The following is a 24,585-nucleotide window of genomic DNA, read 5'->3' as shown; positions in this document are numbered from 1 at the left end:
AAAGGGGTGGCAAATAGAATTTACTTCTAGAAGTAGTTGAAATGGTCGTGTAGATAACAAGGAGGGAGAGGAATAATTTAGAGTGGTCTGAAGTGAAATACGAATTGGATTAAACTGAAAATAACAACTGTGTAATATGAATACCAAGAAGGAAAAAGGAAAAAAACACCAGCTCCTTTACAAGATGCAGAACTGATTGGAAATTTTCCAATCGAATGTTTTTTTTTTTTTAGGACTGTTTTCTGAAGTCTCAGCTCCTCAGCAACCTGCCAGGCAAACTGACCTTGAATTTTGGCTTCCAGAGGTCCCAAAATAAGCTCCCTGCGATCCCCATCAGGTGGGCTGCTGAGAAGCCAGCAACCTGTATGTCTTGGGATCCCCAGCTCCTCGGTAACTCATCTGGGTGGGCAGCCAGGGATTCCAAGAAGCATATTTTGTTTTGGAAACACCTAAAACATTGTAGTTTATGGAAGTTTTTCACAGAACTTCAATTCCATTTTCTGGCCAGCTGTAACAAAAAGTAATATCAGACTGTGGAATGGGCTTCCAAAGCAAACCTAATTTTAAATGGCTCAAGCAACAGGTCTGAACACAATATACTATAAAGAAACAATCCCACACTAGGCCCTGTAAAATAGAAAAGAGAACCTAATAGGTTTCTTCCAATTCCGATTTATAAGAGTAACAATAATTTTACATGAAACAAAACTGCAGGATACCAAAAATACTTAAAAAGTGCTGACTGGTTTAATTAACAGGCAATTAGAAGAAGTGCACTTGGTGGTACAATTGAAGGGTACTGATATATACCACTACATACATTATATATGCACATTATAACAACATTTAAGCCATTACCATTAAGCTAATAAATATTAAAATAGTCTTAAATGTGTGCATCAGGAATGGAATTCAAGGCATAACTCATCCAACACTGTTAGCCTTCCACCAATCTTTTAAGTACAGTTCCCAGGCCACCTTTTGACACTTTCAGTGGGGTCTTTTCTTCTTTATTCTCAATGTAAATACTTGCACCATGGGACACCAACAGCTTTGCCTCATCCACTCTCTCTTCATCACAGGCTAAATGGCTGTAACAAGAACGAGAAACCCATGATTATTGCCAAATCTACCAAGTTTAAAGTGCCAGTCACTAAGGAGTTCATATATAGTCACAATTGAAGTGTCATGGATGTTTCACAGGGGTAGGAGGTAAAGGAATATGGGGAAAGAGCACACAATTCCAAACGTGAACATAGACTTCAATGCCTGTTCCCAGTCATTCCACTGCCATTAGACAGCTTGAGTATTTCCCAAGGCTGCTGTCTTCTCAAGCCCAAGACCATTTCAACACTAGATTGTAGCCCCGCCAAGGCAGCCAGCCAGCTTTGGGAAGTCAAAAAGGGTCCAATATCTGAACCTCAATTATACAACACACACACACACAAATAGCCTCCACATGCATTGAGATGCCTGCGTTTGGTCAAAAATCCCTCATCAAAAATGGGAAAAGAATACATATTAGCAACTATACCATTTTTATCTGTCATTGGCCAATTGGCAATTGATTTTTTAAAAATATAATCTGATATTATTGCACAACAATAGCAAACAGAATGCAATTATTCCTTAAACAATAGAAGTGAAATCCTCACTAATATTTTAGTCAAATATTAGTTTTGCCATCAACTTAAATTTTACTGTAAGAGTTTACATATGGATATTGCCCTAGATACTTGCATTTCAAATACTGGACTTTAACTTCTGCTTGTTTGCTTAATAGTAGGGTTGTCAATTAATCGCAGTTAACTCATGTGATTAACTCAAAACAATTAATTGTTATTAATCGCAGTTTTAGATTTAGACTTCAGATTCTTAAATCTTGGGTCAAGTGCTGTAGCTGTCTTTAGAAATTTCACATGGGTACCTCCTTTGCATTTTGTCAAATCTGCAGCAAAAGTGTTCTTAAAATGAACATGTGCTGGGTCATCATCCGAAACTGCTATAAAATGAAATATATGGCAGAATGCACGTAAAACAGCAGGAAACTTACAATTCTCCCCCAATAAATGTAATGATTGCATTATTTTTTTTACTGAGTGTTGTCAGCATGGAAGTATGGCCTCTGGAATGGTGGCTGAAGCATGAAGAGGGATACGTATGTTTAGCATATCTAGCATGTAAATACCTTGCAATGCCAGCTACAAAAGGGCCAAACGAACATCTTTTCTCACTTTCAGGTGACATTGTAAATAAGAAGCAGACAGCATTATCTCCTGTAAATGTACACAAACTTATCTGTCTTAGCGATTGGCTGAACAAGAAGTAGGACTAAGTGGACTTGTAGGCTCTAAAACTTTACATTGTTGAGTTTTTGAGTGGTTATGTAACCAAAAAAAAAAAAAAAAAATCTACATTTGTAAGTTGTATTTTCATGATAAAGAGATTGAACTACAGTACTTGTATGAGGTGAATTGAAAAATACTATTTTTTATCATTTTTAAAGTACAAATATTCGAAATAAAAAATTATAACATAAAGTGAGCACTATACACTTTGTATTGTGTTGTAATTGAAATCAATATATTTGAAAATGTAGAAAAACATCCAAAAATATGTAATACATTTCAACTGATATTCTATTAACAGTGCAATTAAAACTGCGATTATTCACGATTAATTTTTTTGAGTTAATCGCATGAGTTAACTGCGATTAATCAACAGCCCTACAGAAGACTAACAGAATAGCTTCGTCTAGCATTTATACTGCTGGCATATTGTCTACCGCAGCGGTTCTCAACCTGCGGCCCAATTAACACACAGCTGTGGCCCAGCTCAGCTGCGTGCTAAAGGCTGGCCTGCGTGTCAGGGTCCCAGGCTCCTGGCTGCTCTGCTACCCAACAGGGCGGGGCAGGAGCCGCACGGTATGGGATGGGGCAGGCATCCGGGGTTGGGGCAGCCGGCCAGCCCCGCAAGCTCCAGGATCCAGAGTCGGGGTCTGAGCTGCCGCTGCCCTGCCACCTAGCCCCTGCAGCCCAGGTCATACAGTTGTGGGCCACATAATAAGTTGAGAACCATTGGTCTACCCTCTAGGGCCAGTAGAGTTGAATTACTGAGTGATTGTTACTGTAACTGGGTTTTAGGCTTCATCAGGAAACATGTAGAAAAATCTCTAGTACGTATTTGAAAAAAAAATTAAAACATGATGACTGGAAATGAGGGAAACATCTTGTTACCCTTCTCTAAAGTTTTCTGAAGGAACTGATAGTTTGAGGATACTTGCATTTAAGTAATGGACTTTTCAGTTCAGAGAGATTAAAAAACAACAGAAACGTAACATCACTTACAGAGGTGTGTTCCCTTCAGAGTCCTGGATATTCACAGACGCTTTGTACTGCAGCAGGATCTGTATCATTTTTAGGTTTCCTTTGGCTGCTGCTCTATGTAATGGAGTGGATTCAAAGTGGTCTGTTGCGTCAGGATCAGCTCTATTCTGTAACAGCATAACTGCAATCTAAGCATGTGCGGAAATGGGGGGAAAAAAAATCACATAAATGACCATTTTAATGATAATACAAAGGAAGAGCAAGACCTGATTACATATGAAACCATACCTCTTGTCTATTTCTGGAGGCTGCATAATGCAGAGGTGTGCAGCCATTTTGATTAACATCATTCACCTGAGCACCTTTTCCAATCAGAGCTTTCACAATTTCATCATGGCCTGCTGAAGCTGCAATATGGAGAGGAGTCCAGCTAGCCTACAGAGGCAGGAAAAAATAGTTTAAACCCTACAATTGCAAGGAAAAAGCCCACTATAGAGTAAGGTACTAGTCCGAGTAAGAGTGGCAGAAAGGCCTTCAAAAAGTTTCTGCAAGATTATTTTCAGTAGACAGTAGAACACTGAAGAGAACTTGACAACTTCCCCTTCTTTAAAAACATTATTGTTCTTGCAGTACTGTTCGTAATAGACATTACTACTCCAGTTTGTCCACCAACTAAAGGAAAACGCCATCCCGTCAGCAACATAGGCTACCTTGAGCACATCAAACCTATCCTCTGCTCTCTACGATTGCTTCCTGTAGAATATCAAGTCAAAGTTCAAGATCTCAGTCCATACCTTCAAGGTGCTCAAAGGCCTGGGCCGAGTATATCTAAAAGATCCCCTAAAACTCCAGGATAAAGACAGTGGTAGACAATTCTGCTCCTCAGGCACAATCACCAGGTGGTTCATGCATAAGGATAATGCTCCCCTATGCAGCAGACAGAGCTTCTTTGGGGGCTGGTCCGAGACTGTGAAACGAACTCCCACAAGAACTTAGGACCATCACAAACGTTATCACTGTCTGTTGGAGAAGTTACACTTCTTCAGCCTACCTTGTCCAACACAAAGCAGCATGTACATTTTACTAAGAACTCAGAAAAACCACACACTACACTGCACAAACAGGTCTCTTTCCAGAAAGGAGATGAGAGAGGCAGAACAAATCATTTGTGACAGATGTCATTCATGTCACTTAATGCACTACTGGAAGGCACTCAGATATTACAGTAATGAAGGCAACATACAAATCTATGCAGAACAGAATAAGATTTTAGTTACATAACAAGTAGTCCAGTATTCATAGTAATCTATAATTACTATCCATGGAAATGAGTTTGCTACCAAATCCTTAGGGGGACAGTCTCCTTGTGGAACCTTCCGCAATCACCAGGTGGTTCATGCTTAAAAATGGAGCAAGACTCAGGACTAAGCACTGAGAGCATGTAGATTATCAAACCCAACCGATATACTAGCGGTAACAAAGGCATGAGCTTTGGGATCTGGCCAGTTCTACTCACTTCCTTCTCGATTCCTAAAAAATCAGTCCATCAAGCCCACAGCTGCACAGAACATACTCCTGAAAGCGGAGAAGAATGTTTCTTGGAATGTACAGAACTTACGTCGTCCTTGTCATTGACAGGCACGCCCAGGCCTAACAAGAAATGCACGACGTCCGTCTGTCCCGCTGAGCATGCCCAGTGCAGCGCTGTTCTGCGATCCTGCAAACAGGAACGCACAGGGCATGGGTCAGCTGAGCTCCTAGCACAGGACCCTGAGGGGAGACGGCAGGGCAGGCAGCGGGGGGAAAATACATGGGAGAGAGCAGGGCTCCAGGTCTCCAGCTGAGACAGACTGACAGGGCCCCTGTAGTGTAGTAAACTGCTCTGCGTAGGAATGTGCGACTGGCTGCCTATGCCTTTTTGAGCCCAGCCCTGGGAAGCCGATACGGAGAGGTACTGTCTGTGAGAAGGGAAATAAGAAAGTCCCTTTGCCCCCCACCATTTTTGCAAACATTGGTGTCTCAGTCCCACTGGGGTAACGGTTACCCCCTGTGCCCCTGCCTGGGCCGGGTTTTGCCCTCTGACACCCCTGCCAGCGCCTCCCCCCGAGCTTAACTCCTGCGCCTCCCCCCAAGCCTTGATTTTGCCCTTGAGCCCCTCTCCTAATGCTGCCTCCAGCTGCTTGACCCCCCCGACCGGTCAATTTCCGCCCCCTGCTCAGACCCGGGTCACCCCCTGCCCCGATTCACCCCCTTTGTAACCCCTGTCAAAAGCAGTCCGCGGAATCGTAGGGCTAATCAGGGCAGGGCGAACGGCAGTGGCTTCAGCAGGTGTACTGAGCATGCGCACGGCACCCTACGCGGCACACCCCCAAGCCCTGGCCCCTGCCTCCCTCCAACGAGCCGGCCCAGCTGAGAGCCCCTGCGGCCCGAACACCCCGCTCCGCCTGACCTGGTCGCTACGGGTAGCCAGGCCGCGGTCCTCCCTCAGCCGGTCCTGCAGCAACTCCAGCTGCCCCGTGTAGGCCAGGTTACAGATCTCCACACTGGACACGGAGCCCTCCATGCCGACGCCCGGCAGGCGCTCTGCCCGTCCCCTCAGGAAAGGGGGCGGAGCCACGACGCGCCACCGCCTCTCCCCTCCAGGCAGCCAATCAGAGAGGCAGGCCGGCCCGGAGGGCGCTGGGGCTGAGTGTTCCCCCCACCGCAGAACTACAACTCCCAGCGTGCTTCGCGGCCGCCGCCTTGTTGTGTGTCGGCTGGGAGGATGGTGACAGCGGGAGGATGGAGTCCGGTGAGGGGAGACGGGGGGAGCCGCGGCGGGGTCGAGTGAGGGGGATTCGCTGGGCGGCGGAAGGGGCGCTGCGGGGTAGTGGCGGGAAGGGAGCAGTCAGGGGCGGGCGGGACAGCAGGGAGGGGGCCCGGCCTAGGGCGCGGGCCGGGTGTAGCGGGCGGTGCAGATCCGGGCCCAGGGCGGTGGTCGCGGGCGGGAGCCCCAGGCCCGGGCGCGTTGCGGGGGCCGCGGGCGGTGACAGCCCAGGGGTGACGCGGTGCTGGGACGCGGCCCGCCGGGCGAGCTCCCGGGGAGGGCAGCGCCGGGCCCCGATCCTCCGCCCGCCGAGCTTCGAGCCCGGCGGCCACGGCTGGGCCGGGACGCCGGCTGCCTTCCCCGGGCTGGGCTGGGCTGGGCGGGGCGCGCCGCAGAGGCTGGCGGGGTTGGGCGGGGGGCAGTTGGCGGGCTCGCTGCGCTAGAGGAAGATGGCAGCCGCCGCCGCTGTTCCGTGCGGGTCCGGCGCTGTGACACAAGCGAGTTGCGAAGTCTCCGTGTGTCAGTCCTGCCGTAAGGACTCTTCCGAGAGCCTCAGGCTGGGACCTCCAGGACCAGCGGCAAATCTGTGTGAACCCAGCAGCGAAACCGAGTAGTGACAGCCCCCAAAGGGCCTGAGGTGCCTGCCTGATGCAGGGCAGCTGGTCGTGGGGAACTCGCCTGGGACTGAAGTCTGATTAGCTCTTGGGCCAGGTGGCTGTGGGTGACAGGTTTCGGTGTATCCTTGAGCGGTCTTGACTCATCTCAAACTTGGTTGTCCAGCCAGATGAAAATAACGTTGATTAAAAACACCACGGAGTTTCCTTAGATCAGTTACTAAGAACATCTTAAAAAGTGCAGAGCTGATTTTGTTTCCATCCATGCTGTTTGCTTTTTGCAGTTCAGTCAGGGGACCAATGAAAACACACTTGTCAGTTTCACATTTCCATTTCTGATGTTCTTTACTGAAAATCGTACAGTAGAATGGTTAAATTCAAAACTTTGTGTTTTGTTACTGCATAAAGTTACTGCATAACTTTATGTTATGCAGTACAGTATTACATTTTTGTGAAACTTCTTTACAGAACCTAAATATGAAGCCTAAACTAGGTGTTGGTGTCCACTTAATAGAAGTCTTAGGACAAAAAATAGAGCTGAGTAAATCCATTTGTACAGTTGTCATATTTAGATATGTTTATTGGGTAAATTTAGAAGTATTCAAAGCATGTAATTCACCTAAATCCTGTCACTACACTTATTAAATTGCAGGATCTAGGCCCGGATTTATAGTGTAAAAGTCTGCTCTACTGTTGCATGGATATTTAATTCAAGCTTTTTAGCATAGTGCTGACATCAACTTCTCTGCAGCAGTGAAGCTTGATCCCTTGACAGTTGTGACTGCCAACTGGATGGAATAAATAAAATGTGTCAATACAATATGCATTCAATAGATTATGATATCAGAAATCATTTTGATTATGCATGTAAATGTCTTGGTATTAAGTGAATCCTTCATTATGGCCCTGGATTTTTCCCATTGGCTCCAGTAGAAGCAGGGGTGTGTGTGTGTGTACACACAGTACTTATAGTTAAAGTTCACTGTTTTACAGTAACTAGCAATCATTTATTCAAGTTGAATAGAAAAATATTATAGCTGATGCCTGAATGATAATTTTCTGGATAATATACCCTAATCTGAGGAGGGTTTGTGTGAAACTCTCTAGGGTATTCTAAAGTATAATATTTTTAAAACTGCATGTTTCCTTAAGTATGTTATTTACCTAATATTATTAAAATTAATTTAAAACAGTCAATATTTTTTACTCTTTATGCTGTTTAATGTTCACTCTGCTTACCTTGAACAGTAAAACTTGGTCAGTTCCACTTTCTGAGTATAGTCAGTTCTGACTTCTGATTTTCAGGCACTTAAACAAATGGTGCTGTTTACATTTCAGTACTTTCAGAAATGTTTAAATAATATAAAACTTTTGTTTGACATTTTGAAAAAATTTATTATTAGTTGCGGTAAAATCTTTTTTCTTCAACAAAGAGCCTACATTTTGGACCTAATTTATCTAATAGTTAAAATGGGACTAAGTGTTCTAAAATGTTGGCCAGAATGTCAACTTTATCTTTTCTGTAGACATTTTGTTCTAAGCCAGTGTATTTTGTAGTCTATTGTGTAAGCACATTAAATTATTTTACAGTAAGAGAAGTGGTTGTGTATAGTTGCTATTAATGGCAATTAGGAAAGAAAGACACGTGATTAACTTCACACATGTGAGGAGTCCTTTTAAATTCATTGTGATTACTTGCATGCAAAAGTATTTTCAAGATTGGGTCATAGATTGTAAACTCATTGGGACCGGGACTGTATCTTTTTCTGTGTTTGTACAGTGCCTAGCAAAACGGGTAATCCTGAGTAGAGCCTATAAATCTTTAGTAATATAAATATTACATGCAACTTAAACATATTTAGCATGTGTATATATATGATTTAATTTTTAAACATCAGTTCATTGTGTATTTCTTAAATATGTCATTTGAAAGAAAAAATAATCAAAGCAAATAAAAACAATTGCTTAGCTTTACAGCTGAAGAATTATTCCTTCATTTCCATAACCTCCCACCAAAAATAGTGACATTGAAATGAGTAGAACTGTTCATGTACTTAAAGTTAACTGTGTTTAGTCCAGGACTGGGACTTAAATTGTTCATCTAGACTTTGGGTGAAAGCCTAACCTCATTGAAGTCAGTGGCAAAAACTCCCATATACTTCTATAGCACCAGGATTTCTTCCCTGGGCTCTAGGGTCCAGGTGCCAGCCATAGTGTCTCCCACAGCCTCTGGAGAGTTAATATATAAAATTGCTACGAACACTGTCCATTTTAATGGCAGTGCATATTGCTGAGGGAAAACAGGGTAAATGCTGCTGCCAGAATGAAGTATTGGTCAGAAAACCCCAAAACCCTGGACTAGATCACTGGTTGGAGCTAGCTGCAGTATAAGAACTCCAAGTGCTCCAAAAAGAACAAAGGGAGCAAAATGGAGTTTTAACTTTCTATGTCCCTGTTCAGTTTTATCCAAGTATGAAAACCAAACCACTGTCTTATCGGAATACCTAGAAGAATTTCCAGAAACAGATGGGTCAGTGTGGATCTTGGGAAGGCAATACCACCTTAAGACAGGTATGTTTATACTGAAAATCCAGCTATAACTTTCATAGTTCATATGCCACAACATTTTCTCAGTGTTCATAACATTATCACTACATAAATCTCTGAGAGCAAAAATAAACTCACTTCTAAAAAGCAGACCAACTGTATATAGTGGTGGTCACCCTAATATGAAATTAGCTGGCAGGAGGTTTACCGAAGTAGGGAGTACAGCATCTGGCACAGTTTCTGCAAACAGTGCACGCTTATCCTGCAGATTAGTCTCACTTTAGGTGGGTTATTTCTAGTCATCAAATGTCATGGAATAAATAATTGACTTTTTAAGAATGTTTAATATCTGTGATATTATCTATCAGTTACGGAGAAAACGTTTTTTACACAGAATCTTCCCACCAAAAAAAGTAAAGTCCTGACAATACCCTTTAAAGTTTCTCCTATAAGAAAAGAGCAGGCAGCTGAGTATCTACTGTAGCTCATTTTAAAACTGGATGTGGTGATGCAGCAAATATCAGACAAATCCTTTGTAATTTTGTAAATCAGAAGCATATGCTGAAGTGATAAATTGCATTTTAAAATATGAAGTAAATACTGTTAATTGCTGATTCATTGCATCAGGAGACCAGAAAATTAAGTCTGTACAGTAGTTCAGACAACAACAAATCCACTATGCTGGATGTATGAATTTCTTAAAGCATGATATTCTCAGTTGAAAGTTAAGGTGGTTTTAAGAATTAAATAGTAAAAATTGACATGCTCCCACCTATCCCTGTGGTATTCAGGGTTAACATTCTCTAAGGTGGTGAAATCCTTGCAAGTGTGAGGGAGAAGATACCATGGAAAGTGGACATTTCACTTTTTCTCCCTGCAAGTCTTGTCCCTTTATATGCAGAAGAGGGTTCAGTGGAGGAAGAAAGGACTATGCACTTAGGCTCATCCTTCCTCCTTCAGACCAAAATTGGTCCCTGTTAGTAGAAATTCTCCAAGTTTCTTGTCCTGTGTGTAATTTTGTTCAGAAGGAATAGTTCTGCATAGTGGTAACTGGTTCAAGTTCATCGTAGCTATTCAAAACAGAAATGCTACTCTCTTAACCTTTGATGGCTAATAATTGCTTCACACTTTCCCAATAGACTTTGTTTAGTTTGTATATATAAAGTGCTCTGAATATTAAAAGTGATACGTTATTTTTGTGTCTGAAAGTAAATAGACATCTCCTGTATATCCTATATGTTTTGTTAATGCCAAATGATCTTTGCAGTTAGGAGTTAGTAGTTTAATATGGCTTTGTTTTTTAATTCCAGACAAATCTAAATTATTGTTGGATATAAGTGCTCGTCTGTGGTTTACATATAGAAGAAAATTTTCACCAATTGGTGGGTATCTTTAGGGTGAACAGCCCAATTTTTCTGTATTATTGTCTTGTTGGAAATTAAAATTGTGGGAGGAGTCAAATAATCGTATATGAACTTACTGACTCCTAAATTATTAGAGGACTTAGAGGTATGAGTTTTACTCCTGAAAACAAAAAGGAAATAATGGGCCAGATTCGCTAGTACTGAAAGCTGTGCTCACTTACACCAGTAGAAAATTTGGTCCTTGTGTTTATACTAGCAGTGGAAATAACTTGTGAATGTTTCTCAAATGAATGGGGAATGCACAGTAGATCTGTTGTGCAAGAAATATGTTTTTAACCTGTTTATTCACACACTAAAAATGACTTCACATTAAAGGAATTAAAAAGCCTACTTAAATTTTCTGGTTGAATTAAATTAATTTCCCAAATCATCACCCAAATAAATGTTTGGACTGGATAAGTTATGGGATTGGTAATGGGATACAGAGCCTTTACCTTTAGGTTGCCAATTCAAATCTAGCTCAGGTGGATAGAGTCCCAAACCTGTTATTTCATGGTCTCTGCCACGATTGAAAAAACCACCACCACAATTGGCATGATTGACAACACTACTGGCAATCTTGCTAGAGAGTAAGTACCATTCACCACTCGAGGTAGTTTTTCTACTGCAGGGTTGAGATAGATTGATGGAACAGCATCAAAAATGCTTTCATTGTCACTGTCCATGCTCTGCCTGTTCTTCTGATAGATTTCCAGGACAGTCAGTTTAGCATCTTTCTCAAGCACTAAATTAAATAGAAACAAATAAAGGAAACTCTTGGAATTTACCGTAGAATCCACTTCTAGATGCAGAACTTTGCTTAAGAATCTAAGCATTTAGTTTAAACTGATTTATCTTTCTAGCCCTCATGATTGTGAAGACAGCCTTAAAACATAAACAAATAGAAAATATTGTCTTCCTGAATCTGCAGATGGTTTGAAGCAATAGCTTGGAGAGGTGTGACCTTTCCTAATAATCTTAATAGGTTCTCATTATTTCACTACATCCAACCAGTGTTCTTAGCTCCACAGACCCAACTGTGTCCAGTGTTTCACCAGATGCCAAAATCTGTATTTGCTTCCTACCCAAATGCTAAAACCTCCAGTGTCAAACCCTCAAAGCTTATACAGCGTATTTACTTATATATATATATATATATATATATATATATATATATATATATATGCACACATATATACTTTTAGTATATTGCAAACTGAAAATGAGGGTTATCATGTAATATTAAAATTTGGAGGTTACTGTACTGATTGCATTACTCTTTCCATATTGAATTCCATTAGGTCTGCTGCCTACACCTCCATTTTTGTTTCGGTTTCATAGTGCTCATAGGGCCTCACTGCAGAGTTTAGGTCTGGCTTAGCACAGTGTACAGAGTCCTGCATATAGGCTTGTACATTTTATCCTTGAATTTGGCACAGTTTGGTAAACAGCTTTACATGGTTGCTTCTTTGCTTTTGTCTTGCATCAACAAAGAATTCTGCTTCTACTGAGCTGTATCAGTACTGGTTTCCACACAGATCTGCTTGGCAGATCCTGAACACTTATCCAGAAGCCAGACTGGTGATAAAAATCTTTCTTTCTGTTTCTCTTCATCCACAGTATGCTTGTTAAAGAGCCAAACTTTTTTCTTGACTACCTAGATTTCAACAATTAGATTTTTGTGGTGCTAATTTCAGTCAAGAACCCATATTAATTGTAATAATTCTTGTTAATAGGAGGCACAGGCCCTTCATCCGATACTGGCTGGGGATGCATGCTGCGATGTGGACAGATGATGCTGGCACAGGCTCTGATTTGCAGGCATTTAGGAAGGGGTGAGCATACTGTTACTTTGTGAAATATGTTAGGAGGCTCTGTGCTGTTTGGGTGGCATTTAATGTTGGTGTGAAAGCCCAGTACAATAGACATCAGCTGAGAGATGTAGTGCTAAAGTAACTAGTGAAAGTCTCTTCAGAATAATTGGCAGAAATTACTAGTAAATGATGTCTCCAGACAAGAGGAAACTGTTAGTGTTTCATTCTGACCCAGTAGGGGTGAATTGTTTTGGTGGTTAAGCAGAAAAATAAGAACAAAGGGTTTACCAAGTTGGACTCCTGTCTTTATTATTTAATAGAGCTTTGCATGACAAATAACGAAGCTGGTGCCTGGGTGGAAACTGCGGCCGCCTGACTGATTTCCTGTTGTGTTGTTAATTGTGGTGCCCAAATTGTACTAATTGCTTTATAGGCAAAATGAAGAAGAGTTCTCTGTAGCTTGATAGCTTGGTCCAATAAAAGATATGACCACACCCACATTGTCGCTCTAATATCCTGGGACCAACATGGCTACAACAATACTGCAAATTACAGGCAAATATGCAGATAGCTTCCCTACCTCCACCCTAAGGCCCCAATCCTGCAACGGAATTCACTAAGTGTGGACCCAAACACCTGTATGAGTATTTCAGGATCACAACCAGAGTAATCTTAGGCCTAATATTCATAGAGCTCTTGTATAGATTCAGCTGTTTTGGTTAGGGATGTGAGTTTATACCAATATAGTTAAATGGGTACAGACCCTACTGTGGACACCTATATACTGATGTAACTTAGTCCACAGTAAAGAGTGTGCCACTTTTAACTATATCTGTTTCTAAACCGATACAGTGAAGTGGTACAAAAAATGTGTAGACAAGTTCTTACTGTCTCCTTCTGACTATCAAGATTTTTGTTCAAACATTCTTTGTTCATTTTGTTGTATTTTAGAAAAGCAATCTCTTCCTTTTTTTTTTTTTTTTTTTTTGCATTCAGGAATAAATTCAGCACCTTTTTTGTGACAGAACACACGTCTTCCTATTGAGAGAAGCTGACACTATTATTTTGCAAAAAGAAAAGGAGGACTTGTGGCACCTTAGACTAACAAATTTATTTGCGCATAAGCTTTTGTGAGCTACAGCTCACTTCATCGGATGCATTCAGTGGAATCTTCATGACCTTTTCTCTATTAAATTAAATAATCTCCTGATGCTGCCTCTAAAGAGTTGTTGCCCTCTGGTGTAAATTGGGGGGGGGAAAGCGCCGCTCATGATTGTGTAGTATGAAATGCTAGATAGCGTTTGGAGTATGTTAGTTAATCTATATAACTTCTTCCCTGTAAGATTGGCATTGGGAGAGACACAAAAAACAACCTGAAGAATATCACAAGATCTTGCGATGCTTCATAGACAGAAAAGATTGCTGTTATTCTATCCACCAAATGGGTAAGGACAGGTATCATCAGCTTTTTATGCCTCAAGTTGCTAATGTGTTTAAGATGTATTAATTTTAAAATATATAGTCACAAAACAAAAGGAGGATTGTGGAGACAAAGTGGATAAGTGTGTGTATATATAGAAGATTTAATGCATCCAAGTGTATACTGAGGTCTAAATCCAGCATGTACAATAGAAATAACAACTAGCTCTGGATAAAATATGTGACTATTAGGGACCAGACTTTAATAATAATAAATTAGTGCTTACCAACATAGATTCTCTTTACTGGCACCCCTCACTACAGTCTATGGACCAGTGTGTCAGAATGCAGTTCAGAGGCTTCTTTTCAATTACAGAAACTAATCTTCATTGCAGTTGTAAAAAGAGAATAGATAGTATATCAATAATCTGATTATATGTAAATATTTTACAATAGTCTTAGAATGCGTGCAACAAAATATCAATAGGATGTGCCATTTAATATGTCGTCACCTGATATTTGTGCTCTTTTGTATGTGTTTTGTTTCTAATAAAAACAGCACAGATGGGTGTAGGAGAGGGGAAGTCGATTGGAGAATGGTTTGGACCAAATACAGTTGCACAAGTGCTAAAGTAAGCAAAACATACATATGTATTTAGAATGTACTTACCCTGAATATTTCAATTCAGATGCAGCATAGCTGTCTAAGAGTGATGACCTCCAGTTCTGGATTTTGAAACAATGTAAAGTTTGGCAGCGTTGGCTTAAACCCATGTATTCTCTAAACTGAGGTCCTGCTTTTAGTCAATTATATACAAGGATTATTTGAGTCAGAGGTCACAAGACTTGTCCATGTCTGACAAGGGCATAGGTAGGACTGTCTCTAAATCAAACGTGAGATACGTAAGAAAAATAATGCATTTCTTCTACAAAAGTTTTATATGAAAAAAATCATGTTTTACAAGTAGGTTACATTTATTTATTTATGCTGACAGTATAGAGTGATAAAACAAATTATTAGGGCTGTCGATTAATTGCAGTTAACTCACATGATTAACTAAAAAAATTAATTGCGATAAAAATTAATCGTGATTAATCGTAGTTTTAAATGCTCTGTTAAACAATAGACTATCAATTGAAATTTATTAAATATTTTTGATGTTTTTCTACATTTTCTCATATATTGTATTCTGTGTTGTAATTGAAATCAAAGTGTATATTTTTGCTTACAAATATTTGCACTGTAAAAATGATAAACAAAAGAAGCAGGATTTTTCAGTTCACCTCATACAAGTACGTAGTGCAATCTACAAATGTAGATTTTTTTGTTTTACATGACTGCACTCAAAAACAAAACACTGTAAAACTTCAGAGCTTACAAGTCTACTCAGTCCTACTTCTTGTTCAGCTAATCACTAAGACAAACAAGTTTGTTTACATTCAAGGGAGATAATGCCGCTCTCTTCTTATTTACACTTTCACCAGAAAGTGAGAATAGGCATTTGCATGGTACTTTTGTAGCTGACATTGCAAGGTATTTACGTGCCAGATATGTAAAACATTCATATTCCCCTTCATGCTTTGGCCACCATTCCACAGGACATGCTTCCATGCTGATAACGCTCATTAAAAAAATAAACATTAATTAAATTCCTGACTGAACTCCTTGGGGCAGAACTGTATGTCCCCTGCTCTGTTTTACCCGCATTCTGCCATATATTTCCTGTTATAGCAGTCTTGGATGATGACCCAGCACATGTTCATTTTAAGAACACTTTCACTGCAGATTTGACAAAATGCAAAGAAGGCACCAATGTGAGATTTCTAAAGATAGCTACAGCACTCGATCCAAGATTTAAGACTCTGAAGTGCCTTCCAAAATCTGAGTGGGATGAGGTGTGGGGTTTGCATTCAGAAGTCTTAAAAGAGCAGCATTCTGATGTGGAGACTACAGAATTTGAACCACCAAAAAAGAAAATCAACCCTCTGCTGGTGGCATCTGACTCAGATAATAAAAATGAACGAGCTTTGGATTGTTATTGAGCAGAACCCGTCATCAGCATGGACGCATGTCTTCTGGAATGGTGGTTGAAGCATGAAGGGACATGTGAATCTCTAGCACATTTGGCACGTAAGTATCTTGCTACGTTGGCTACAACAGTGCTATGAGAACACCTTTTCTCACTTTCAGGTGACATTGTAAACAAGAAGCGGACAGTATTATCTCCTGCAAATGTAAACAGACTTTTTTGTCTGAGTGATTTGCTGAACAAGAAGTAGGACTGAGTGGACTTGCAGGCTCTAAAGTTTTACGTTGTTTGTTTGTTTTTTTTGAATGAAGGTTTTTTGGTACATAATTCTACATTTGTAAGTTCAATTTTCATGATAAAGAGATTGCATTACAATACTTGTATTAGGTGAATTGAAAAATACTATTTCTTCCTTTTTTTTTTTCAGTGCAAATACTTGTAATCAAAAATAAAGTGAGCACTGTACACTTTGTATTCTGTGTTGTAATTGAAATCAATATATTTGAAAATGTAGAAAACGTCCAAAAATATTTAAATAAATGGTATTCTATTATTGTTTAACAGTGCAATTAATCACGATTAATTTTTTTAATCACTTGAGAGCCCTACAAAATATATTTAATTTTAGCTGCTTTAACTAGAATTTAACAATGAAACCTACATAGCGGTTTACAGAGCTGTAAGGCAGTATATTCATTTAAGGATGTTCTTTTGAACTACATAAAAATAGTATAGCAGACCCGGCATAGTGTCTGTGACTTCACTTGGTTGGGGCTGAGCTTTATGACAGATTTATGGCCTGATCCTACCAACATTTTTATGCACATCAGTAGTCTCACTGAGCTCTGTAGAACTACTCATGCATAAAGTTACACACATGCATGAGTGATTTGTAAGCTCTTTGGGGCAGGGACTGTCTTTGTTCTGTGTTAAACAGCGCCTAACACAATGGGGTCCTGGGCCATGACTGGGGCTCCTAGGTGTTACTGTAACACAAATAATAAAAATAATAATAAAGTAGCGAGGTTGTTGAGTTCGATTGCTTTGCTATTGGGAATAAGCCAAGACTTTTTTCACACAAGTTATTTCACCTTCATGCTATCTCTGCATTCTCTTCTACATCATAATTATACTTTGACTAATAAAAAAATACAATGAATGCTGTTTTCGATAAGCAATTATTTATATATTTATTCAAAATCCATCTAATATCACTGAGTGCCAAGCTACAGTTTTGGCTTCTGAATGACAATGCAGTTTTTCACTAATTTCTACCTTAATGTTTTCCAGAAAGCTTGCTTTATTTGATGAATGGAATTCCTTAGCTGTTTATGTATCTATGGACAATACCGTGGTCATTGAAGACATCAGTAAGTTACAAACACTGGTTCTCACTTTAACTAGAGTTTATTTGCCCAAGTACCCTAAGAAAATATAGTCAATAAACAAAATGCATTTTGGGCCTTAATTATTACCCTAGCTGAGAAATAAGGTGGGTGGGTGTGTGTGTAAGTGAGTGAGGTCTTGGGATACCTAATACTGTGCATCGCCTTGTTACCCCCTCCTCTAGCAAGAGGTATCTTGACCCAAGAAAGCTTACGGTGCTACATGTGTGGTTAAACATACCTTCATCTAGTAAATTATCATCTCCTAGTCATCGACCTGAGCCCTAACATCTTCTTGTAACCCAGCGCCCTAGTCTGTGCCTACTACAATTACTTGTAATTATACAGCCACAACGTACAAACTATCCTCCTTAACATCTGGGACCTTCTGTAAGAAAGATTTCTGAAAAAGCATCTTAATTTTCCATTCATTTGAAACATTTATAATATAGTCCTTAGTGACTTGACAAGTCTCTCCTCCTTGCTCCCACAGAGAAAATGTGTTGGTCCCCTCCTCAGAGCAGCACTGCTGTACGTGGCAGCACACTCTCCCACAGAAGTGCTCTCAGTCAAAACAAGAACACAGCAGTGTTTTGCTCAGGCTGGAAACCTCTCTTGCTCATTATACCTCTACGACTAGGGATAAATCACATCAATCCGATTTATATTGATGCTTTTAAAGTAAGTCACTGTCCCTGAAATGATTGTTATGCTGCATGTCATTTACAAACAGTTTAGATATCTGTGATACAAATATACAGGACAACTAAAATTTCATTTTTCCCCTTTGAATCTCTAGGAATGTTTTAAGATGCCACAGTCTTTGGGGGCATTAGGAGGGAAACCAAATAATGCCTACTATTTCGTAGGATTTTTAGGTAAGGAAAAAATTAATTACAGATAAGTTGATGGGCTAAGGAACTGGGCCTGGTCTGAAGAAACATCAGGAAATTTAAAACTGAAGCTGCTTGGAAATGTAGTTAAGGAAAGAGATAAGGGGAATAGGAGAAACGGATAATTAGATAACTCCAGAATAATACACTATGATCTTTTATAGGAAAGGTAGAGTGAAGTTGGGTATAGAAATAAGTAGCATCAGCAAGAGTAATGTGATATGAAAGGCTAGTTGAATAGTATTTGGCAAATCTATTAGACAGATGTCACTAGTATGTAGTCCTGTATTGTTTCCTAATCTGTAGTCTTACATTTTATTCTTTTGCTTCACATTTTTCTTCAAATGGTATAACTCAGCATTTTCCCTGATTAAAGCTCATTTTTTAAAATTTCTGCTCATTTCTCTAACTTCACTAGATCTTGCTGTCTTTTAATGCTAGCCTTGCATCAATGTATTTTATCACTTGCCTTTCCTTTGTCAGTTACAGTGCTAGACTCATTTTTTGAAACTTCACCCCATTTGATTTGTTACGAATAATTGCTCTCTATTTATGACCTATCAGTCCATTTTTCTATAAAACCTGTGGTATTTTTATTCAGACCTCATTATTTCAATCTCTCAGCAAACCTAATATGAAACAATGTTGAACGCCTAACTGAGTGGTCATCCTGTGACCTGTAGAATGGCAGAATTTACATTTTAAAAGTTTTAAATGTTATGTTAGATCTAGGAAATAAAGGAAAATATAAGGGTCATAGAATACCACGGTTGGAAGGGATCTCAGGAGGTCATCTAGTCCAACCCCCTGCTCAAAGCAGGACCAATCCCCAGTTTTTGCCCCAGATCCCAAATGGCCCCCTCAAGGATTGAACTCACAACCCTGGGTTTAGCAGGCCAATGCTCAAACCACTACAGATCACCACAGTAAGCAATACCAGATATGGTGCCACAATGCATTGCTCTTCCTGAATTTTCCATTTTCAGAACACACAGCTAGCAAAAGTCTAATCAATCTTAATCATGATGATGATTGAAATTCTATCTTACAAGTCCAGCTTCAGTGCTATTACAAACTATTAAATTTGATTAAATATATTTTACCTGCACAGGAAACCAGCTGATCTATTTAGATCCTCACACCACTCAGATTTTTGTAGATTTGGAGGAAAACGGTATGGTTGATGACCAGAGCTTCCATTGTCAGCAGGCCCCACATCGAATGAAGATCATGAATTTGGATCCCTCCGTAGCATTAGTAAGTGTCAGGAAGAAATGTAGCATGAACTTCTATTACAAAACTGCTCATAAGTACTGATAAGGGTAGTTGTGCATTTGCTTGAGCAGAGTAATGAATAACTACAAAATTTTTTTCACAAATGCAGACTTTATCTTCACGGATAAATTATACAGTAATTTTGCTGAGATTACATTGTTACCTCCAGAAGGAAACTGGATATTTGAATGGGGGTGGCTAATTATTTTTGGTAATAGAGAAGCCTCCACTTTTTGCAGAGCCATTGTAGTGCAGTGGTTGAAGCAGGGAATTTAATCAGAATTCCTGGGTTCTGTGCAAGTTACTTTCTCTCCCTCATGCCTCAGTTTACCAAACTAGTAGTAGATACAGTCCAGGATACTTTACAGGGATATTTACAATGCTTCATGACTCTAATTCTGATCTCATTCCAGTTACATGCCCTATTGACATCAGTAAGGTTACTCTTCATTCTCCTCCTCTCTGTAAGATGAGAATTGGCCCAATGTTTGTAAAGTGTTTTGAGTTCCTGAATGAAAGATGATGTAAACATGTTATTAATAATATCACTTTTAGCGGGAAAGTATCTGCTTTTAGTAACATTTAACTATGCAAATGCTCAAACCCTGAAAAAGCACAACCAACCAGTCCATTCAGTAATAGAACCAAGAGTCTGATATTCACAGTACAGCCATTCTTGGAAGTGTCACATATATGGATGTTCATCCCCAGTGGCACGTTAAACTTGCAGCCAGATGCACAAATGTGGTAAATTGGTATGGTCCTATTGATTTCAGTGGAGCTGCAATTATTATTATTTGAATTCCAGTAGAGCCTACGGGCCTCAAATCGAGATTTGCTTTAGGCACTGTACAAACATATAATAATACAGTCATTGCCCTTAAGATTTTATAATCTAAATAGATAAGACAGATGAACAGGAGAGGGGGAAAAGAGCAGAGCATTCAGTATGATGAGTGGCAAATGTCATGTCAGTTCCTTGTTTTTTCAACTTTTTTTCCCTGTGCTGTTCATTTTACTCTAGTTCAGGATCTGGCCCTTAGTCTGATACATATTTTGGGTCTTACGCATGATGATCGTATGTGCTACTGCAAAACAGTGGCTTAATTCTGCCTTATTTGCTAATATTGCATGTAACTTGCAGAGGAAAAATTATCTGTGTTTTTCCCCCCTTCAGGGCTTCTTTTGTAAAGAAGAAAAAGACTTTGATAACTGGTGTAGTCTTGTACAAAAGGTAACAATGGGATATTCTTTTAATTTGATCTGCATCAGGTTAGGCATATTTTACCAACAAAAATGTAAATGAAAACTCCCCGTAAATATCTGTCAGTGTACAGTTGCTAAATGAGTTATAGAAGAATATATAAGGAAAGAGAAATGCTGTTGAAGTGCTAAGCAAAGATTTATATAGCACTTTGAAAACCAGGATCCCCTAGCGTTTGGAAAGTGGGTGTAAAAAGATCTAAAGTAATCTAGTTAGCTGCTAAAAACACACATTATTTTAAAAAGCCAATTCTTACTGAATGACCAATGGTTTGGGCTCTGTCTTGGCTAGTTCCTTTCCTGAGACTTCCTATTGCTGTTTAATAGTGATGTATTATTAAATATCCTATGCCTTATAATTAAAACTCGCTATAGTGAGTCTCTGAGGCCTGATTCTGTGAGAGGCTGGATCCCTTTAAGTCATAGGAGCTGAGTGTGTTGTGCACCCTACAGACAGTTCTTGGCCCTTTGCAGGACAATGCTCACATTGTGCATGGGCTCAACCAGGGGTGAAAGTAACTTACTGGACTTACCAGTATGCAGGGCAGCTGGGGTCCTGGGTGTGGGGGGGCGGCTCTGGGCTCCGGAAGAGGCGGGGCCTCAGGCAGAAGGGCCTGGGGCCAAACTTGCGCCGCCTGGTGCTCCGGCGGTGATTTAAAGGGCCCGGAGCCACTGCCCCTTTTGCCCCCGCCCCATCAGTGGCCCTGCCAGTACTGTCGGCTTTTCTTACCAGTACGCCATACCAGACAATATCGACTTACTTTCACCTCTGGTCTCAACTTATAGACTCTAAGGTCAGAAAGGTTATCCCATCATACCATCCCCTCCATAAACTTATCAAACTTAGTCTTGAAGCCAGCTATGTCTTTTGCCCCCACTGCTCCCCTTGGAAGGCTGTTCCAGAACTTCACTCCTCTGATAGTTAGAAACCTTTGTCTAATTTCAAGTCTAAACTTCCTGGTGGCCAGTTTATATCCATTTGTTCTTGTGTCCACATTGGTACTGAGCTTAAATAATTCCTCTCCCTCCCTGGTATTTATCCCTCTGATACATTTATAGAGAGCAATCATATCTCCCCTCAGCCTTCTTTGGTAAGGTTAAACAAGCCAAGCTCTTTGGGACTCTTTTCATAAGACAGGTTTTCCATTCCTTGGATCATCCTAGTAGCCCTAGTAGTAACTTATTGTGGGAAGTAATAGTAGGCTGAGGGCCCAGTGACTTCAAACTCCAGAAAATATTTATTCCTAAAACCAGTTGATGGTTTCCTCAGGAAGGCAGTTTGCAAACCCATTTAAAAAAAACAGGTTAGAAGTAATTCACCAGATTTGAGGTACAGTGGAACTTTGTTTTAGTAATAACAGATCAAATCAGATCATCTCAGATCAAAAGTTGTCCTTCAAAATCCATTACTTTCTGGAGCTGCTGTGTTTGTCCTCTGCTCCTATCACCTGACGGTGCACTTAGTAAGGATCTAATTAAGAGTAATTTCTTTGGTACTTTCAAAGGTAGGAAACTATTTCATGCTCTTAGTGCCACTTTGCTGCACATACACACACACAAACTATCATTTTTGTTTATCAGAGCTAATTATAACATGACTGACAATCTGTGGTAGAGCTTGAGAGATCTACCTTCCATGCATGTTTCTGATCGAAGAAATTCACTATATGTAGATCTGTAAAATGATGACCTTTAATGAGGGTTGCACAAAGTATAACAGGATTCCATTTCACATGGGCATAATTTATTTATTATTAGTTTTTGCATCTTGTAACTGTTTTGACTGACCAGCCAAGTAGATCTGTTGTTGGACTTTCCATTAATATGATATATTTTTTAATAAAAAAAGTGCTTTATCCTCAGGAGATTCTGAAGCAGCAGAGTCTTCGGATGTTTGAGTTAGTCCAAAATCATCCAGCCCATTGGCCTCCTTTCATACCTCCAGCAAAACCAGAAGTGACAACGTCAGGAGCAGGTACGGGTATTGACTTGAGTGGACTATAGTGCAGCAATATGTTCCTCAATTTACAGGTAGGAGAAATAATCACAGCTGGAGCAGCTATGCTTTGCTAAGTGTCTCTTATGCTCAATGTGATTAGCTAATCCATTCTTTAATACCGGTAGCAACTTGAACACCAGATTTATCTACAAAAGGCTAAATGTGATTTCCAGCATACAAAATATCTTGCCCTAAAAAGTCTTCCAAAGTGAAAAGCAATAGGCATGTCTGTTCATATTGTTTTCATTTTTGTTGGCAGAACTTATTGAATCTACTGATAAACTGTTTGAGTTGGAAGAAGAATTTGAAATCCTGAGTGTATGAAGGAAGCTATGGTGATTCTTCTGTGTTGAACATATTGCATTGACTTTAGAGAAACAGCCATTCTAGCCCACAAGTGCCTGAAATTATGGACAACAGAGTACAAAACCATAGCAGCACCCAAAACTCAGACAGTGACAGTTTAACAAGATTTTCCCTGGGTGGAAAGAGAAGCAAAGATCCCATTGTCAGACACTTAAAGGGAATCTCTGCTTCCAGCATGCATCCTATTTGAAGACAAATGGACCTTTTGAGATGAAGGCAAAAACAGTATATTAAAATAAAGACTATGGTATATCACTGGGCTCTACCTTTGAAGAAAGGGATGACCCAAATGGATATTCTTGCTCTCGGATGCAAATGTGTAGTCCTTAAAGAAAGCAAAATGGTGTTGAGTTAAGGGAGGATGTTTACTTCTGTTCCCTCCTGTGGCTGCATCATAGGAATAAATTCATCATCTTGTTTAAAAGATCAACTGGATCAGGAGAAAATTGTTTCCTTGTTAAATATTTTAACATATATTTGAGCAACCACACTTTTTATTACAACAATGTTTCTGTAAAAGGAACTATGTCTAATGTATAAATTTGGAATAGCCTTCCTGTTTCTGGGAGACCTAAAACAAACAGGAGACTCAATTAGTTGATACAGATCACGATCACTGCTATAGGTATGACATATTTCACCTTGAACTTAAAACTTAAGTTGATGATTTTTGTTAAAACAAGAAGTCAAAGGTGGTTTGTTTTAACTGTATCTTATTTATTTTAAAATAGATTTATTTACACAAGTTTCTCTGTAACAGCACTTTATCTGTGCATCTAATAAATTTCTTAAGCATTTCATAGGCTACTTGCTATAGTTTGTGAATTTGCTCTTTGCACAGACCGTAAATATAAAACAAAAAATTATCCCAAACTGATGATACACACAAATTATTTAAGGTCCCTAATTCTGCCTTGTTACCTTATCAAGACTATTTTGGTAAAAGAACCTTAGATATAGAAGTCCCTAACAGAGTTATGTGGTTGGATGTTTATTTAAACTGAGGATATCTCTAGTAGCTCTGAGAACAATGGTTCAGAAATATCAAGCCCTTACTGAGTACAAGGGCTTTTAATGAATTCTTGAGTCACATTTTATGTTTCCTAAAAACACAGTTCCCATCTGGATGAGGCCTGGTATGATAGTGCAGTTTGAACTTGGGAGATTTTCATTTTTTCTTCACAAATAGATGAGAATACTGGGCCTAATTGGGAGATGTGCTGAGTACTTGCAAAACCCAAGTGAAGCGAGATGCTGATGCTCAGCATCTGAATGGGAAAACATGACTTTTGAACAAAAATAATTACCCAGACCAATAGTTAATGTCTTGTTTGCCTTTATTAACCACAGTTAGGAAACTGAACATTAACAAAAGGAGATGCCACCCCACGCTGTTTTTCTAGTATTCATTTAAGACCATAGTGGTGCTTGGTGCCTTCCAGACA

The 24,585-nt window shown here is 39.8% G+C and overlaps 2 protein-coding genes across 5 annotated transcripts; one reads left to right on the top strand and one right to left on the bottom strand.

Moving 5' to 3' along the window:
- Positions 1–725: 725 nt before the first annotated feature.
- Positions 726–5,935, bottom strand: PSMD10 (proteasome 26S subunit, non-ATPase 10). 2 transcript variants are annotated; one of them, XM_077827144.1, is made up of 5 exons: positions 5,776–5,935; positions 4,945–5,043; positions 3,615–3,761; positions 3,348–3,514; positions 726–1,091 (listed from the first exon to the last, which is right to left on the bottom strand). In XM_077827144.1, the coding sequence occupies exons 1-5, from the start codon at positions 5,887–5,889 to the stop codon at positions 938–940; spliced, it is 681 nt and encodes a 226-aa protein (XP_077683270.1). In that variant the 5' UTR covers positions 5,890–5,935; the 3' UTR covers positions 726–937. The 2 variants fall into 2 exon arrangements, with proteins under 2 accessions (XP_077683270.1, XP_077683271.1); XM_077827145.1 differs by lacking the exon at positions 4,945–5,043 and having other exon boundaries at positions 5,776–5,933.
- Positions 5,936–6,029: 94 nt separating this feature from the next.
- ATG4A (autophagy related 4A cysteine peptidase) lies at positions 6,030–23,937 on the top strand. 3 transcript variants are annotated; one of them, XM_077827138.1, is made up of 13 exons: positions 6,030–6,117; positions 9,207–9,317; positions 10,604–10,675; positions 12,433–12,531; positions 13,854–13,955; positions 14,489–14,561; positions 17,250–17,329; positions 17,838–18,025; positions 18,144–18,222; positions 19,349–19,494; positions 20,690–20,746; positions 22,639–22,750; positions 23,034–23,937. In XM_077827138.1, the coding sequence occupies exons 1-13, from the start codon at positions 6,108–6,110 to the stop codon at positions 23,096–23,098; spliced, it is 1,194 nt and encodes a 397-aa protein (XP_077683264.1). In that variant the 5' UTR covers positions 6,030–6,107; the 3' UTR covers positions 23,099–23,937. The 3 variants fall into 3 exon arrangements, with proteins under 3 accessions (XP_077683264.1, XP_077683266.1, XP_077683267.1); XM_077827140.1 differs by having other exon boundaries at positions 22,639–22,806; XM_077827141.1 differs by lacking the exon at positions 20,690–20,746.
- Positions 23,938–24,585: the final 648 nt, after the last annotated feature.

This window comes from Eretmochelys imbricata, chromosome 9, assembly GCF_965152235.1.
Source record: "Eretmochelys imbricata isolate rEreImb1 chromosome 9, rEreImb1.hap1, whole genome shotgun sequence".
Lineage (NCBI taxonomy): Eukaryota > Metazoa > Chordata > Testudines > Cheloniidae > Eretmochelys > Eretmochelys imbricata.
This window is presented reverse-complemented; position numbering and strand designations above follow the sequence as displayed.